The sequence below is a fragment of the Rousettus aegyptiacus genome, unplaced genomic scaffold (assembly GCF_014176215.1).
Source record: "Rousettus aegyptiacus isolate mRouAeg1 unplaced genomic scaffold, mRouAeg1.p scaffold_m13_p_14, whole genome shotgun sequence".
In the NCBI taxonomy this organism is placed as follows: Eukaryota; Metazoa; Chordata; class Mammalia; order Chiroptera; family Pteropodidae; genus Rousettus; species Rousettus aegyptiacus.
In genome coordinates, this window is record NW_023416289.1 from 51,969,851 (window position 1) to 51,987,826 (window position 17,976).

Sequence of the window (17,976 nt, forward strand, 5' to 3'; positions counted from 1 at the left end):
GTCCACTAAATCCTACCATCTTTACTTGGTAGGGAACCACAGGAGGTTTGGACCAGAGAAGTGGCAAATCGGTATTGATGTTTTTTACAAAGCAATCTTTTGTCTAGAAAGTAAATAAAATATAAGGCATTAGACTCTCCAAAAGAATCTGGAGTTTCACCTGTAGTTCATGTTATCATAGCATCTTCCTTCTAAAGAAGCGTAGCCGGTAATGTCCATATGTGACAATCTACACTCACGATTGACCTTGCCCGAAGTATGTCGTAAGACAGTGTTAGTTCCAGTGTTCACTGAAATGCAGGCAATAAATCTTAAGGGCCACTGTGTTTTGTGCCTTCCAGGATCATTCGAGGTGTCCTTAACATACTGTGAAGTCCTTCTTCTCTCCTGAGCAAAGACAACCTCAAACGACAGTCTGTTGTTAAAATACCAGTGCTGGCCTCACCTTGATACAGGGACCCTTCTTCCTGTTACATATTAGTTACGTAACCATCGACTGTTGTGGGTTCTTGCAGGGTTCAGACTAGGCAATGTGGTACATGCTGTACAGGCCACTCAGCAGAGCATTCATGCCACGGACCTGGTGCCCCGCGTATGCCTGACGATCGCCAACCTGAACCGCGTGGTTTACTTCATCTGTGACACCGTCCTCTGGGTGAGGAGCACAGGGCTCGCCTCCAGCATTAACAAAGAGAAATGGCGAATGTGGGCCACACGCCACTATTACTATTCTGTTCTTCTGAGCCTGGTCAGAGATCTGTACGAAATCTCCCTGCAGATGGAAAGGGTTGTACGCGACAGGGCGAAGAGGGGAAAGTCATTATCCCAGGATCCTCTGGGGTACAGCGTGGCCAAGGACGAAACAGAATGGCTCCAGTCCTTTCTCCTTCTCCTATTCCGATCTCTGAGGAAGCATCCTCCCTTGCTCCTGGACACGGTGAAGAACTTGTGTGATATCCTGGACCCTTTGGACCAGTTGGGGATCTATAAGTCCAATCCTGGAGTCATTGGACTTGGAGGACTTGTGTCCTCTATAGCAGGCATCATCACTGTGGCATGTCCTCACATGAAGCTGAAGACCCACTGAGGTGGTTTCAGGCCAAAGACTCGTATCTCTTGGGGGAACAGACATTTGCATTAGGGTCAGACCGTGTCACACTGTGCTGAAACACTTGTTCGTGAGAATGTTTAGTGGCCTGTGATGTGAGCAGAGGTCGGGCAAAGAATGGAGGAGAGAGCATGAAGATTCACGTGTGTTTTTTAGAATGTTGGCATGACTTCTGAATTTCTGAGTATTTTCATCTAACATTTTTGAGCATCTCTTATGCATAGTAGGAGCTTAGTGTTTTTTGAATGAATAAAAATTGAAGAAGGCCCTAACTAATGTGACCACAGCAGGTCTGCTACCCTCTCTTGGCTCTAGTGCCTCCGATCAGTTGCCACGCCCCCTTCCTCCATAGATGCCAGAGCCAGAGCAGAGGGCAGCTGGGTTTCTAGCCTCTTAAATGGCTCACTCTCACATCACTGCAGTCCTGTCCTGCCTCTGTCCAGAAGTGAAATCAGGAACACATCAGGCACCTCCATGGCACAAATGGAGTCTATAGATAGTGCAGTGAGTAAGTAAAAACCCAAAGCAGTTAGAAAGAATGCACGGTAACGGCAGTGTGGAGGGTTGCAGTGGGTCCCTGTAGGAAGCTTCTGATGGACGAGGGAACTGAGGTTTAAAAAACAGGCCAGAGCCTCATGTCTCTGATTCGCAATCGAATGTTCTTTCCATGAGATTCCACTGCCTTCCTGGTGGATTTGAAGTGTGGGATTCTCCAGAATCCCACGCGAAAAACCTTTTGAGAATCTTTGTTGGTCAGGGGTTTATGTTTTATTCTACAAAAATTGAAACTATATTTAGACTTATCAGCTAGATTGTTTTATATAAATCCATGTGACAGTTTGGACATTTCTACATTAATATTTATCACAATTTATGCAATTAGAAATTTCATGAGTACTCTAAATATAGGAGGGTTGCCATTTTCTATGATAAATCAGACTTCATATGTATAGGGTATGTGGAAAGAGTGGCAGTAGGGGCTAGCGAAGGCATTTGAGTATTGAGTCAAAGCCATTTGCTCATATGCCTACTTCTCATCTTGGGTGCTGGGTTCTCATTTGGAATTACCGATCTCTAATTTAAGGGAAGTGAGGTAAAGAGAGAGGAGGCTGATGTCCTACCAGTAAAACCATCTCTTTTTATCAGAGTGGAAATGAGAAAAGAAATGTGCACTAAATAAATTTCCCATGAGTGTGATCGCGCTTATTAGAAAGTAAATTCAGGTGCCTGGCTATTTTTAACGTGGTCAGTCAAGATACAGGATTTGGGAAAGAATATTTTAGGAATTTTAAGAGAAATGAAAGCCACTAGGTCAGGGCAAATAAAGGTTTAAGTAACTACTTTTACTTTGTCCAGTCTGCTATTGTAATAGATTAATTATGTCTAATTAAATTTCTAGACAAAGTTGACTCATGTATCTGTGGCTGTGTTCTGGGAATGGAGAAGAGTTAAAAGGAAGGCGATCCAGAGACGATCTTAAATCAGTCTACGCAGTTGGTAGAGGGAGCTGGTAAAATGAGAGCTCTGGCCTGGAAGATCCAAGCTGAGGAGGAGGATGAAGAGGATTTAGACGTAGGACGTTTGGGTCGAAAGGGACCACTAAGATGTTCTCATCCAGACCGCTACCCAGGAGAGTGGCCTCTGTATCAGCCCTGTCAGTGGAGCTTTGGCTTCCACCTGGAGAAGTCAGCCTTGAATCTGCGGAAGCCTGTTACTGTGGCATCCATCTCGTTACTTTTGTCCTCTGCAAGTTAGAGTGAGTGGTGGGGAAGTTGGGGAATGCCGCCTCTTCTAGAATTTGAAAACCTTTGTGGTGCCCCGGTAACTCCCTCCCTGTGCATCCTTCTCCTCAACTAACCCTCCCAGCCTCTGAGCCTCCACATTCATGAGGGATTCTAAAGATCACCATTGTTTCTAGATGTATAGGCCAGAACGTTTACAGCTGAACCTTGTCGCCCGAGAGCTTACTCATTCAACAAGGAATGTTTGAGTGCCGTGCTTAGTTACGGGATTCACTGTGCACAAGATGACAGGGTCCCTGTGCTTATGCTTTGGGAGTGGGGGACACAGATGGGGATGGGTAAGGGAAGAAGGTGACTGTCCTTCAAGCTGCTGCTAGAAAATCGACTCTTCCCAAGGGACTCTCCTCGGCCCTTTCACCATGTTCACTTCTCACCCGCATTCTGGACTCCCAGCTGAGGTGAACAAAGAATCAGCTTTGTCACCAGAGCTTTCAGGCACAGGGCCCTCTGGCCCATGGCCACTTCCCCAAAGGCTTAGGAGTGCCCTTTGGCCCGCGTTGCTCTCCATACACAGCCTCATGGATAATTCGTCCTGAACATTGGACTGAGGGCAGAGGCCACTTAGATGCTTCCTCTCCGTCACTGTCTGGTAGTTTGAAAGCACAGTTGGATCAATATTTGTTAAATGTATCAGGTCTTTTTTTGGAAGCTCCTTGCCAGATTCCCGCCCTTTCCTGACTTCGCATTCCCTCCCTGGTTGTATCACTTGTACAGAATTAGCCACCAAGGGCCTGTCGGAAAGCACTGGCTCTCCCCACCCCGGCTCTTTCTCCCATTGCCCACGCCATACAACTTAGTCAGCCACAGATGGAGTTCTACCAACACCAAGGGAGGTCAGCTCTGTCCTCCTCCTATCCATTTTTCTTGAAAGGCCCTTGAACGCTGGCTTACACCACGGTCCTCCACCATCTGAAGAGGGACTAGAACTCGGGTTCCTACCCGACTTGCTTAAAGAAGGGGACGCGGGCGGTAGTTCTTGGTCGGTGCCCAGTAACAGGGTCTTGGGCAGCACTGTCGCTCTTCCAGACTTGACAAAACCGGCTGTGTCTTAGACCCGGTAGAGTTCATTAAACTGTCTTGAAATCCAGGAATTTACAGAGGTTGAAATTGCTCCCTGAAAGGCTGGGCTGTCAGGCAGTCAACCCCGGCTCCGGTTATCCTCACTGAGAACAGCTTCTCTTCACAAAGAGTGGTGCATTCAGGTGAATGCTGTTCCCGTGTGGATTTAAATCCTTCTGTTCCAAAATTCACTCCTGATAGTAAATAATAAGGATGCAGGATGGGTTGAAAACAATCCCACAGGAGCCTCTTTGGGAAAGGAGCCAAAGATTATAGGACTTCAGAGCTGACGAGTTTAACGACATATATTCCAACATCGTCTTTCCAGATAGCAGTTTTTTTGAGAACTGGGGGAGCCAGAAACACGTTACAGAATTAATATTTTATGGTTCTGGAATAATAATTCCTCTGAGCCTGAGTCTTTAGCTCTGTGATCTGCCTCCTAGTTGGCTACATCTTACAGAGTTAGGATGTGCCCAGGGGACCCTCAGTCAAATAGCTGTGACAGCTGATTGACCCAGCTTTCTGTTCCTCTGCCCTCCTCTAGCTGGGAGGTGTCAGTCACATTGCCCAAGACTCCTCAGAGCAGCTGGAGTTCTTTCTGCCGGAGGAGACGCTGCAGCCTGGGCTCTGTGGCACTGAGGCGGCATCGGCTGGAGTGAGTGTGGGGGTCCCGGACGTCGGCCTTACCTGGTTGGTTTCTGAGAGTTAACAGAAGTCAAGGGTCAGGGTCTCCTGGGAATTTTACCGAGGATGACGAGGTCTGCAATGCAAATGGCCAAGAACGTAGAGTAGATAGTCTGCGGCCACCAGCTTTTCCAGAATGCAGCCAAAATAGCTGGTCTTAAGAGTGACTACTTTTTCACCGGGTTGAGCATAGAAGGAAGGACTGGCAGACAGAGAGGCATTAATGCAGAATGCTTTTATTAAAAAAAAAAAAAAAGAAGAAGAAAAAAAGGCTAAACCTGAAACCTGTTTTAGTCTCTTTTGGCCCCTCGTTAGAGAAGCCCTCGACTTCATCTAACACCTCTTCTGTCTTAAAGCTACCTTCATTTTTCCCTTCTGACCCTGAATCCTTGTCAGAAACATCAAGCTGTGGGGCACCTCCCTATGGGACTTGCAAGAAGTGGCCACTTGTCTGTGATTCCCCCTCCACCCTAATGCCTTCTGCTCAGGGAACTTGAGTTCCCAGGCAGCCTGGGCCCCGTTGGTGGCCATGAGAGGTAGAGGACTGACCCTGTGGCTCTCAGGCTGAGGGCTTTCTGATGGACCTGGGGGCTTCTGCTTTGCAGCTTGAAGAGCTCCGATGGCGGTCAACAAGGGCCCGGCCTTGCTGGACGGAGACCTCCCTGTAAGTAACTTGCGCTTGGGGGGGGAGGGGTGGACAGCTGATGGGAGAGGGAGGACCGGGGTTGGGGGGGGGATCAAGGGACTTAGAACGATGTATGTCTAGGTGATATTCAAGGTCATGGACCAATATGTCTTAGTTATTCTTGCCCTTACTACCTTTTGCAGGGGACTGTTAGAGGATCGGTGGTGGGGTGAGGGTGGGAGGCACCTATTAAAAACTAGGCACCTTGTGGAAAAAGGACAGAAATACTGGCTGTGTGGGAAGGGGAGAAGGGAACCACTGTGTGCTGACCCTGGCACAGAAGTCTATGCTTCATCCACGCAGGCGGACTGTCCATCTGGTACTGAGCCACTGCATCTGTAACTCCAGGCGCTGCTCGTGTCTTAGTCTCTGCGAGTGGCGCCTCTTGCAGTCACACAGTGCACAACCTCGTGCTGCTGAATGTGGAAAGGGTTGGAGCGGCAGGGTGTCCAGTGCTGTGTGTCTGGCCTGGTTTTACTGTGGCTTGGAATGGTCTGACACGTTTACGTGTACCCGATGCATCCTGGCAAGCCCTCTCTGATTTAAGCACAGTTCAGATAGTGAAACTTAAAAATCGTGAACCCCTACAGTACCCATCTTGTCCCAATTTAGGCTTTAGCTGATCTTCGCATTAGGAATCACCATGTTAAGCTTTGTATCAAATCATTGAACACATGACATGGTCAGGTGCACAGTTAAGCCCTCCTAATGGGTGGTGATTTATTCCCTTCCCAGGACCTCTCTTCCTCTTTGGTTTTGCCTAAAACAACCCCTGAAGATTCTGTCCAAAATATTTAAGAAAATATTTTCTTTTTATGGTCTTAATCTTTTTCTGCTTCGAATTTCAAACTCACCTGCAAGACAAAAAGCCGAAGTACAGTAGTCTGGCGTCTAGTGTCTGTACTCCTCTCCTTGATGGGTCTTCCGGCTCAGCCTCCTGCCAACAGAAGGGGCTAGGTCCTTCCTCGCCTCCCAAGCAGAGCCATGTAGTGGCGGCAAACTCAGAGCTATAGGGAGCTCAAGCATCTGTGTCTGACCTGGTAACTTTTCTCTTTCTACTTTTTACATGGAGAATAATTAACACTCATAAGAGTAGACAGAGTATAATACCCTTCACTCACGCCAACAACTATTAATCCATGGCCCATCCTGCCTCACCCTCACCATCCTCTATTCCCCTACCTCGGGTTATTTCGAAGCAAATCCCAGATATGCCATTTCAGGCCTGCATCAGAATCCCAGCTCTGCCACTTACTAGCTGTGTGATCTTGGGTAAGTCATGTCACATCTCTGAGTTTTTGTCTTCTCATCGGTAAAGTGGTGGTGATAATGCTGACCTCAGAGGGTCGCTGTTAGGCTTAAATGAGGTCATGTCACCAGAGCACCCCAGTCATTGCCTGGAGTGCAGTGGCACTGAGTAAATGTTCCCTGTGGGAGACTAGAATCCGCATTCTTTTACTCAGAGATCAGTGTCTTTTCATTAAGGTTCCTAGATGACCTAAAGTTTAATTACGTGACTGCCACCAAAGTTAAAATGTAGTAATAGGAGCACAGCACCCCAGTAATGAGCCTGACGGTTCACTGTGCCCCACGCACACCACACCTGGAACGCAGTCTTCAAGTCTGAGTGCTGTACCTGTCAGAATGGCAACGCCAAACTAGCGTGTTTGGAGGAAGGGACCACCAGACCCAGGCGAGCCGTCTGGGAGCCACGTTAGGGACTGGCGCTATTTAGCGTGGAGAAGGGACAGCTAAAGGGAGACACATCCGCCTTCGAATATGTAAAGGACCAGCCTGGGGATGATGAAGTAGATTCGCTCAGTGTTGTTCCAGAGGGCAGAGGCGGACTTCCGCTCAGTGACACTGTCCGGCATGGCACAGGCCACTAGGAGGCATGAGCTCCATCCACAGAGACATGCATGTCCAAGGCTGCAGAGGTCCCCAGAGGCCTGAGATTCCATGCTTCTGTGTGGTTGGACAGATCTGAGGTTACGCCTTCCACTAGGTGCAGCCCTGATCATGCGTCGTGTGTGCGACCAGCATTGTTGTGCAGGCTTTGGGGTGGCACTGCGGTGGCAGTCTGCTGGGGGAGAGGCAGGGACACAGCGTCATGTGGTGAATGTGGAGACAGCCCAGGGAAGGACGCGGTGGCTTCTGATGGAAGAGAGGAGAGAGTCCAGACGCTTCACAGAAGTGAAGCTCTAGCCACGTCTCGAGGGGGTGGCATTTCTCTGGATGCAAGGGGTGTGGGAGGGAAGGGGGCGCTCCAGGCAGTGGGCCCGGCACGCAGAGGCGGGGAGGCGGTGTCCCAGAAAGACCAGGGGAATGCTTAGATAAAGCCGCCAAACCCAGCTGGGCAAAAACTCCAGGCAGGTGTGCAGGCACTTCGCTCTCTATCGGTAGGTGTAAGTGGGGTGGGCTGGAGGGCCCCTGGAGGGCGGCGGTCGCCTCAGTAGCTCCCCGAGGCCTGCACTGTGACCAAAGTCCGACAGGCTGACTCTTGTTTTTCTGGTGGGGTGTCCGGACACTCAGCCCCGAGTTCCTCCCAGGTCACTTGGACCCAGGTCGGCCTCACCAATGGGCTCCGTGACCCTGAAGCAGGAGGGGGCGGGGGGGGGGGCGGGCAGCTTGACGCCTTTCTCCTCTCTCTGCCAGGAGCAGGAGAACGTGCTGCAGCGGGTCCTGCAGCTGCCGGTGGTGAGCGGTACCTGCGAGTGCTTCCAGAAGACCTACACCAGCACCAAGGAGGCCCACCCCCTGGTGGCCTCGGTGTGCAATGCCTACGAGAAGGGCGTGCAGGGCGCCAGCAGCCTGGCAGCCTGGGGCATGGAGCCGGTGGTCCGCAGGCTGTCCACCCAGTGTGAGTCCTCACGGCCCTCGGAGGCTGCCAGCTTGTCCCTGGTGCTCACAGCCTGCCTGCCAGTCTTGTCCACGCGTCTGTCTGTCTGACCATCTGATGGCTTGCTTGTCTGTCTGCTTATATGTCTGGCTATTTGGGCGTTGGGAGTGGGGCTGGTGCCAGACCAGACACCCACTTTAGCTCCAAAGCCAGCAGCAGGAGCAGCAGCGGGAATCAGCAGAGTCGGGCACAGAGGCAGCGGGTGCCGGGGATGGCCTGGCAGGCCTGGGGGCCGTGGAAAGCCAGGGGAAGCCCTCTGGGCCCAGCAGCTGATGGCACCTGCTCGTGACGGGGGGACAGCAGAGAGCCACCAGTCAGGGTCCTGGAGGTGGAGGACAGCTGTCTGTGCAGCCTTACCAGAACGGCGCCCCCACCATGCAAACCATTCTGTCCCATTTGAAAATGGTTTCCAAGGTGTAGCTCTTGACAGGGCTGGGAACTCTAGCAGCACCAGGAAGGCTAGGTCTCCCACCAGCCTGACTAGAGGATGATGGGTAAGCAGGGCTTCCACACAACAGCCACCCGTATTTGAAAAACACCCAGGCCCTGAGCCAGCAGCTTCCCTGCCTGCATGCTCTCCAAAGAGTTTTTACCCGATCAAAGGACGGCCAAGTCACCTGGCCTGTCTACTAAAGTCTGTGGAGAAACATAAGATATCCGGAGAAAAAACATAGAAAAGAACCTAGTCCTTGGCAGCCCTGGGCAGTGTCTCTTGGGGGCGTTTGCCTCCTCCACCACTTGCCCTGCTCCCCTGTGACCCTCTTCTCACTGTTGACCACCTCACTCCTAGACGTTAAAGGGAAAAGCCATGGACGGTTGGGCCTAGATGGGCTGTGGCTGGGAGTTTGTCACCTCATGCTCACCCAGAGAGTGGGGGGGGGAGGGAGAGCCCAGTATTTGCTGCTGATTCGCACAGTTTCCACCAGTTCTCCTCACAACAGCCCTGCAAGGCAGGCACCATTAACCCACATTTGACAAATGAGAAAAGTGGGTTCAAGCAGGTTGTGACCCACCCAAAGCCACACACTGCAGATACTGGCTCTGGGCTGGGTGCGGGTCTACTCCTGAGTTCCCACACAGTTGGAAGAAACTGGCCTGGCCTCAAGGAGTCACAGCAGATGGGGGGGCTGAAGGCGGCGGAGGGCTTCCGGTTCCGAGATGCTCTGGAGACAGCGGGCTGGGGGTCTGAGGGCTCCCAGGCGCCTGCCTTGGCACAGAGACCAGTGCGAGGCTGTCGTGGTGGGGGCGGGGCTCACTCCAGCATGGCCCTTTGCTTCCAGTCATAGCTGCCAACGACCTGGCCTGCCGGGGCCTGGACCACCTGGAGGAAAAGATCCCAGCCCTCCAGTACCCTCCTGAAAAGGTGAGCCAGTCCCTCTTCTCCGACGTGCCCCACACTTGGTCGTCACTGCCTCGGGGGAAGAGAGGGTGCAAGCCGATGATGCCATGACTGCGAGTCTTCCGTTTCTGTGGCAAGTGTCCTCTGAGGCCGGTGGCAGCTGACTGACCCTAAGGTCACACAGTGTGCTTCTTCCCGTCTCTGTGGAGCTAAATGAAGGCAGGGGCCAGCAGGCACAACCCTGGAGGCCGACTCAACCAGGAGTTTGGAGCGGGTCCCCCTCACTGACCAGCTACCTGTTCATCCACAAGCATTTACCGCGCCCTGCACTGTGCCAGGGTCCACGAGTGACTTCTGGAGCTGTCAACCTTCTGGGACAGGGTGGTTGGCCCCATTTGACATGTGAGAAAACTAGTGACCTTAAGTGGAGGCCACATGAGAGTGAGTCTGTTTGGCTCCCAGGCCTGTGGTCTTCACGAAGGCCGAGGTCTTCATTACAAAGGAGGTCCCAGGTGAATAGGAGAGACTCCTGCAGCGCAGAACTGGTAGGAAGATCAGCCACGTCTGTAAATCACTATCGATGCAGACGGGCCTGTGAGCGGCATTCGGAGGGCAGGACGGAGGTGGCAGGGGAGGAGTTTGGAAGAGGCAACGCCTTGTGTGCATGAGGGCGTCAGGACAAGTGTCATCAAGCAGTTGGCCCTGGGGGCACCATCACAGGGTAGTTAGGAACTCACCAGGCAGAAACAGTGTGAAGAAGCCAGGTGCCCGGGGCGCTTGGCACAGGAAGGGTTGGAGCCCTTTGCATTGCAGGCCCAGCGCCATCCCGGTGCCCAAATACTGGTGCCAGTGCCCTGGGCGACCCTCCTGCTCACTCCCCCAGATCGCCTCTGAGCTGAAGGACACCATCTCCAGCCGCCTTCGCAGTGCCAGGAACAGCATCAGTGTGCCCATCGCCAGCACTTCGGACAAGGTCCTGGGGGCCGCTCTGGCCGGCTGTGAGCTCGCCTGGGGGGCAGCCAAAGACACCGCTGACTATGCTGCCAACACCCGAGCTGGCCGGCTGGCCTCTGGAGGGGCCGACTTGGCGCTGGGCGGTGTGGAGAAGGTGGTCGAGTTCCTCCTCCCCCCAGCCAAGGAGTCATCAGGTATCTGCTGTTAGGGGCCTGGCAGACCCTCCCCGGGGAGTGAGTTGGCCCCCGTGCAGCCTGGGAATAAGTAAAATTGGCAAGGGCTCATCCAGCCATTGCTCTGGAGCAGGGAAGGCCCCGCGGGGTTTTCAGATGGACCAGTTCTTGCGATGCCCCTCTCCCCGTTAGTAAGTGTGGAATGTGAGTTGCCGAGATCATAGCGAGCTCACAGAGCGAGGACAGCTGCTTTCCAGCCCTGGACACAACCCTGCATTCCCCTGCTCCTCTCATCTGCTCCCCCAAACTCCTGCCCAGGCAATGCTCCAGGACGCCCACGGACCCAGAAGTCTCCTAAGACCAAGCCGAGCCTCGTGACCAGGGTTGGGGCGCTGGCCAACACCGTCTCTCAACACACCTTCCAGACCACAGTCCGGGTGCTGAAGCAGGGCCACGCCCTGGCCATGTGGATCCCCGGTGTGGCTCCCCTGGTGAGTGCCCTCCCTGCCCCCACCAAGTCCCTCTGTCTCCCACCTGACTCCACCCCATCCTGGGAATGCCCTCTCTTCCCACCTGGGCTGGGACTTCAGGTCTAAGGAGGAGAGGCCTAAGTGGGGCAGAGGCCAGTCTTCTAGGCTGCAGGGGAGGGAGAGGACCGGACTCAGGCTGATGACAGGCCTGCCTTGCAAGGGTGGCCTTGTCCTACCACCCGTTTCTGTCTCTCCCATTCTCCCACTGGGCCCCGCCCCTTCTTCCCCCAAGTGGGCCTCTTGCTATGGGTCCTGCCACCTGTGAGGAGCAGAGGCTCCCGTCTGCTGTCTAGGCACCGGGGAGTGTCCCCTGTGAGTAAACAAGGCACAAACCCATTCTGTTGGGGAGAAGATCCCAGCTGGGCCTCCCCTGACTGTCCCTTCTAGGGGCTTCTAATTGGCCTCCCACTGTACCCAAGGTAAAGCTGCCTTTTCTAGACCCAGGTGGGTCTAACTCCCCCCACCTCCATCCCTCTGTGTATTTTCAGCAGAGACAGCTGGATTTTTTTTTTTCCATGAAGAAGTTTAGTAAGAAATTTAGGCTAAAAAGGAAATGAAAACAATATTAAAGCTCAAAAGTCAGCAAACGAGATAACCACTTTATAGCCATCATTTGGGTGATAACTTTTAAAAGCATCATCAAGCATAGCTCATTCATCCAAGCGAATGTTTGCTGAGCACCTACTATGTGCCAGCTTCCGTGGCTGCAGGAGGGACACAGGAGTAGTAGTTCCCCTCTGTCCCCTGTACTGGGGGGGGGGGCATTTACCAGTGGGGGGCCTCTACTTTTCTCCCGTGGAACACTTTGGCCCACTTGATTTTTCCACTCTTTAAAGATCCGCCGGGACCACCTCCTAAAGTGAAACACACACGTCCTCTGCTTCCCAGCAATTCCACCCAACAGAAACGAGACCTTGTGTCTCCCAAAGACAGGTCAAATGTTCCTGTCAGCTTTATCTGTACAAGAACTGAGAACAGCTCAGATGTCTGTCAACAGTAGACTAGGTAAATGTGCATATTCCTACATTGGAATATCACACAGAAATGGAAAAGAAGGGGCTACTTGCACACGCAGTGGCACGGGTGACTCTCACGTGTTGAACAGAAGCTGTTCACGAAAGGATACACTGTGTCTGAGTCCCTGTTATGAAGTTCATAAATAGGCAGATCCAGGGCATGGTGATGGAGGTCAGAAGGTGATTAGCCTTGGGGGCTCCCGACTGGGCGTGGGGCACAGGGGGTTTTCTGGGGAGTTGAAAATGGCCTCTGTCTGGCCCTGCGCTGGCTACACAGGTGTGCCCTCGTAGCAGTTCGCAGAGCTGTACGTGAACTGTGTGCACGTCAGTGTGTGACCGTTCCCACTCAAGGAAAAGCTTTCTAAGGACAGTCTGCTGGGCCAGGCCCTGCTCACCTCCCACCTGCACCCTGCGGGCCAGGGCCTGGCCGTGGGGACTGTGAAGCCAGAGGCTGCCACCTTCACCCCTCAGAGCAGCCTGGCCCAGTGGGGCGCGTCAGCGGCCATGCAGGTGGTGTCCCGACGGCAGAGCGAGGTGCGGGTGCCCTGGCTGCACAACCTCGCCGCTGCCCAGGACGAGGACCACGACGAGCAGACGGACACAGAGGGGGAGGAGACCGAGCAGGAGGACGAGTCAGAGACCGAGGAGCAGCAGCTCAGTGAGGTGAGGTGGCCTCACGGTCCCGCAGGCCGCAGGGGGTTGAGACACAGAGCCACAGGGCGAAACCAGGGCTCAGGGACATGGCACCCGGGTACAGCCCTGTTCACCCCACCAGCTGAGCACAACCATGCCCCTCCCTCAGTTGACCCTCATTACAGCCCCTAAGATATTCAGGGCAGAGACCGTCATCCCCTTGTTGCAAATGAAAAAACAGATTCAGAGAGGGGACGTGACCTGCCCAAGGCCACACAGCTAATGGCAGAGCCGCGTGTCCCCATTCTTTCCCTTCTGGGGATGGGGGGGAGGGGAAGGCTCAGGGGAGTCACTGTGGAAGGCTCTGACCTTGCTCTGGTCCCCAGGTGGCAGCCCTGCCCAGCCCACAGGGCCTCCTGGGCAGTGTGGCACACTCCCTGCAGAAGGCCCTCCAGGGCGCCGTGTCGGCTGTGACGTGGGCACCTGCAGCCATGCTGGGCACGGCAGGGAGGGTGCTGCGCCTCACACCAGCCCGCGCTGCGCCTCACACCAGCTCGGCCAAGGGGAGGGCCATGTCGCTGTCAGACGCCCTGAAGGGCGTGACAGACAACGTGGTGGACACAGTGGTGCACTACGTGCCGGTGAGTCCCTGCCCCTCGGGGCCTTCCCGTCTCCTCGGTGATTCTGGTGATTCTGCTCTGATCCTCAGTGTCCGGGAAACATTTTGACATACGATGGCCTTGATTGGGTCCCTTCCCAACCCCAGGAACGTAGAGACTTGTTGCCCTAGCCTGAGACCTCTCCCCACATCCCTTGTCCCCATCATTCCTGGGGGTCCCAGTAGCTCAGCCCTCACCCCTCAGCTCCCACATGCCAGGACCTGGGAGGTTTGTGTGCTGTTCCCTGGGAAGGGGTTGGAGGAAGGCTGCCAGGGGTCCTGGGGGGCGGGCTGCGTTCCAGGAGCCAGCAGCTGTCCCCATCTCAATTCTGTCTCCTGTCACCAACAGGAAAACCCGAGGGTCACCAATACTAGCCTTTTGGGAGACCCTGGGCCCCTTCCTGGAGCAAGCTGCCGACTGCAGGCTCTAGGAGGGCGGGTCGGGGCAGGGGGCCCCCTCAGAGCGGGGCGGGTGGGTGCGGGGTTGGCCGGTGGTTCCCTCCCACCAGCAGGTGTGCCAGCCTGTCCACCTTGGCCTCAAAACAGGACCAGGCTGGGGTACTCTGACTCCTGCAATGACTCGGTCATGCTTAGCCCACAACTCGCACCTAAGAAAGGGTCAGGAAGGCCACTGGCCTCCCACCGAGGGAGGCAGAAGGGTCCAGAAGCTTGGGTGAGGGGGTCTAGATGGTGGAGACCGTCAGAGCAGGCAGGACCTCGGCGGTCGGCCCCACACACCCCACCCTGCTGCGCCAGAGGCCCTGTCCCAGCCTGTGCCCTCCTAATGGCTGCTCCCAGGGTGCCGGATCATGGGGAACCCAGAAGAGGCTGTGGGTGGGAGGCACAAGCTGTGGGCCAAACCAGGTCCTGATGCGGCTGCCGGGTCCTCAGCTCCCCAGGCTGTCACTGATGGAGCCTGAGAGCGAGTTCCGGGACATCGAGGAGGTCGTGCGCCAGGAGGCGGAGCGCAGGGGGTCTGGGCTGCTGCCCGCTGGCCCTGAGCCCACACCACGACCCGCACAGCACCGAGGCAGCCTGCGCAGCACGCGAGGCTCGAGCCTGGAGGACCGAGGGGACCAGCCTGCTGCGCCGCGCCCGGCCTTCCCGGCCTCGCCCCGCGAGAAGCCAGCGCGCAGGGTCAGCGACAGTTTCTTCCGGCCCAGCGTCATGGAGCCCATCCTGGGCCGAGCGCAGTACAGCCAGCTGCGCAAGAAGAGCTGAGCTGAGCGCTGCGTCCGCAGCCCGCCGCCGGCGCCACACCCGGTGTCGCGGGCATGTCCGCAGAACCCGCACTTCCAAGAGAGCGTCGAAGTCTTCAAAGTAGCCCCCTGGGCAGCCCGAGACTCATTCCAGACGGCGCTGCCAAGGCATGCGTCATCTTTTGAGCATCTTTTTGGGGCTCAAAAATTGGGGCAGAGCCAATCTTTAAGAAGCTTCGGAGCAGCAGCCTGCTTTGATTCTGTATTGTCCTAAAAAATTTTAATTGCCTAACTTGATCTTTCATTTTGTTAACCAAACGGTGGCCAATTGACATTTGACTCTTTCCAAAACTGAAGATCCATCCTCTGTAGATAAATACCCTGAAGGTCCAAGCGGGAGTTCTGGGCACATTTTTACGTCCTGAGCTCAGAGATGCCTGAGCATCCAACTTCTCAGTAGGCTACTCTGAAGGAACAGCAGTCAGGTGTAAAACTCTCATGTGATTATCTAACAAATATCTGCGTCGCTTTTGAGTACCCGGCCCCCTGCGTCCTCACAGGCTGGGTGCCGGCCTGTGCTCTGTAGCGCCACCTTCCGGCTCACAGCACATTTCCACTTGCATCTTCTTGACTTCTACCTGTGCATTCACCCTTGCATCCTTCTGAATGCTGGCATCTCCAGTGTGGGGAGGCGACAGTGGTGACCCTTCACCTTATAAAGTCTGTACTACATAGACCATTCCAAGCCCTGTTTTGGAAAATGTGGACATTCGGTAAATCTAAGAAATGCATACATGTAATTTAAAAATTCAAACACTGCAAGGGTGCCTCCCGGTTCCCCTTCACAAAAACAACCAGGGTGCCAGTTACAGTCTGTGCACGTGGCAGCCCATGGTGCGTACGCCCCACTGTGTTCACACAGCTGTGGGATGTTACACTCACCTGGCCTTTTCACTTAATACGTCTTAAAGATCTTTTTGAATCACCAGCATAAATTCTCCTTGCTCTTTTTAATGGCCACATAGTTAAGTGCCTCATAATGTAGATGTGCTATAATTGATTCAAATAGTTCCCTAATGAAAGACTTTAAGGTGGTTTCTATTTCTTTGTTTTTTTTTTCTTTTTTGCTACTGCAAACAGTATCGCAATAAATGTCCTTATACAGAATGTCTCGTGTACATGTGTGGATATATCTGTAGAATACATTTATCACTTGGAACCATGACCTGTTGGGAGAAAGGGTATCTGTTTTAAATATGGTTAGATAATGCCAAGTAGCTCTCCAAACCAAACCCTGTTTTTCTTATTATTTTCATCTGCGGCTACACAGATAATTGAGCGTTTTATTCCTTTTCCGGATGTTTTCTATCTGTAGGTGCCAGGAGAAATAGAAAGGTCAGGTCCTTTGTCACATTGCCACCGACTCAACCTGCCCTGGAGCCCTCTTCCCTCCGCTCTGTTAGCTGAGATGACATGACTATATTGTTCAAGCCACTTCAAGGCGTGATTCCTATTCCTTGAGGGTGAGGGTTTCCTAATACAGATTGCCAAAGAGTCTTGGCAGTTTCAACAGCCTTTCTGTAGAAATCTTCCATATACAAAATGAATTTTGCTACTACATCAGAGTTGAACTTTCTAATGACATTTTAAATGACAAATATGCTTCTAGATCTTAAAACTCAGCCACGCGTGGTGCTCCCAGTGCAACCAGTGCATCAGAGGTCACAGGCGAAGACACGCTGTCCTCCGGGCAGCATGTGGACATCCCCTTGTCGCCTCTCCTCGTGCCAGGTTTCCCTTGGCAAAGACTGCAGATGTGCCTCAATTTCAGAAATCTTAGACTGTGAGAAAATGCACGTCTTAGAACTGAGGAAGATGGGGAGACGGAAGTTTCTGCTGTATTGTCAGGGAGAGGGGTGGCTCAGGTCTGAGAGTGGACAATAGAGAAGAAGGAACTCCAAGCTGCGGACAGGACCGTCTGGCATCCAGTTCAGGGACTTGATTTCTAAAACATGAGGAGATGCCATTGTGAAGATGCTTCCTCGTTCTCCAGGTATGTTCTGTGTGCCACTCTGTTCTTTGGTGCCTACAATAAGAAAATATGAGCCACGTTGTCCCACATCCATATTTTTGTTAATGCCAAGACAGTTTTCATTCTTTTTTTTCAATAACTTTTACCAGGAACCTCTGTGGAGTTACTATGCCAGGTCTTGGGCCAAGGCAACAAGACGATAAGACACAGTCCCTTCAAGGAGCTCACAGTTTAGTGGGTAAAATGGATAAGTAAACACATATGATATGTATATTATATGTAGATATAATATGTACGTGCTTATACATCATAGTGCTATGGTCTGAATGTCCATATTCTCTGAAAATCTGTATGTTGAAATCCCAGCCCCCAACGTGATGGACCAGGGGGCGTAGCCTTTGGGAGGCGGTTAGGTCTTGAGGGTGGAGCCGTGCCCCAGAGAGCTGGTTCCCTTCCACCCTGTGAGGACACAGCCAAAAGACAGCTGTACAGGAGGTGGCACCGTGATCTTGGACTTCCCAGCCCCTAGACCTGTGAGAAATACATGCTTGTTGTTTATAAGCTCCCCAGTCTGTATTTTGTTATAGCAGCCCAATGGACTAAGACACACAGAGGATAATAGTTGGAAGGGGACCCTCCACGACATGGACTGTGATTGGTGGCCTTCTGTACTTATATGTGCTTATTTATTTATTTTTTAAATTTGCATGTGTTACAGGGGCAGGAGGGAGGCCAGCCAAGAGGCTCTGCAGCGGCCCAGGCCAGAGACAGTGGTGGCATGGGTGGCGAGGCTGTGGAAGTTTTCAGAGAAACTTGCCTGGACTGTGGAGGGCACATCGAGGCTCAATGGTAGATGTGAGAAGAGAGGAGTTTTCGATGGCTCCGGCCCTGGGGTGGATGGTGGGGGCATCTGGGTAGCACCTGCCCAGGTAGGTGCAGGATGAACACCTCTGCAAGGTTCCCACTGGCCTTTTGCCCACAATAACTTCCCCAACTGGAGTGGTGGCCTAAGAACCCTACAGCACTCCCCACCTTCCAGTGGCCTGAGGGGCAGTGGCCCGCCCAGGAACTCTAGGCTGGTGGCAGTGGAGTTCACCAAGGGACCCTTGGATCCCATGCCTTTTCCAAATAGGGCCTTAAAACCAGAGCTGTGGGCCAGGCCCCAGAAAGCAGACCCCGTTCTGCTCTCTGCCTGGCTTGCT

General features: G+C 53.3%; 2 protein-coding genes across 9 annotated transcripts in view; both read left to right on the forward strand.

Annotated features, from left to right (window-relative positions):
• The window catches only part of PEX11A (peroxisomal biogenesis factor 11 alpha), a 38,106-nt gene extending 35,657 nt beyond the window's left edge, over positions 1-2,449 (forward strand). For 2 of the 4 annotated variants that reach the window (XM_016151593.2, XM_016151591.2), the window contains exon 3: positions 516-2,449. In XM_016151593.2, coding sequence (XP_016007079.1) covers positions 516-1,087 — 572 coding nt within the window. In that variant the 3' untranslated portion in view covers positions 1,088-2,449. Of the gene's footprint in view, positions 1-341 lie in introns of all 4 variants that reach the window. The other 2 variants (XM_016151595.2, XM_016151594.2) reach the window with 1 other exon arrangement.
• Positions 1,514-17,447, forward strand: PLIN1 (perilipin 1). Of its 5 annotated transcripts, none has more exons than XM_016151588.2 (10): positions 1,514-1,616; positions 2,508-2,864; positions 5,262-5,320; positions 7,997-8,201; positions 9,521-9,603; positions 10,463-10,727; positions 11,025-11,197; positions 12,724-12,915; positions 13,272-13,526; positions 14,435-17,447. In XM_016151588.2, exons 3-10 carry the CDS (start codon positions 5,276-5,278, stop codon positions 14,762-14,764), a joined length of 1,548 nt encoding a protein of 515 aa, XP_016007074.2. In that variant the 5' UTR covers positions 1,514-1,616; positions 2,508-2,864; positions 5,262-5,275; the 3' UTR covers positions 14,765-17,447. The 5 variants fall into 5 exon arrangements, 4 of the variants coding, with proteins under 4 accessions (XP_016007074.2, XP_016007072.2, XP_016007073.2 ...); XR_001597712.2 differs by lacking the exons at positions 1,514-1,616; positions 2,508-2,864 and adding an exon at positions 4,520-4,627 and having other exon boundaries at positions 14,435-16,795; positions 16,924-17,447; XM_016151586.2 differs by lacking the exons at positions 1,514-1,616; positions 2,508-2,864 and adding an exon at positions 4,517-4,627.
• The last annotated feature ends 529 nt before the right edge of the window (positions 17,448-17,976 follow it).

Coding starts and splice junctions, on each gene's coding strand:
- PLIN1 (XM_016151588.2), top strand. CDS start 5,276: ATGGCGGTCAACAAGGGCCCGGCCTTGCTGGACGGAGACCTCCCT. Junction 10,728..11,024: donor CCCAGCCAAGGAGTCATCAG/GTATCTGCTGTT, acceptor ACTCCTGCCCAG/GCAATGCTCCAGGACGCCCA. Junction 13,527..14,434: donor CAGTGGTGCACTACGTGCCG/GTGAGTCCCTGC, acceptor CCGGGTCCTCAG/CTCCCCAGGCTGTCACTGAT.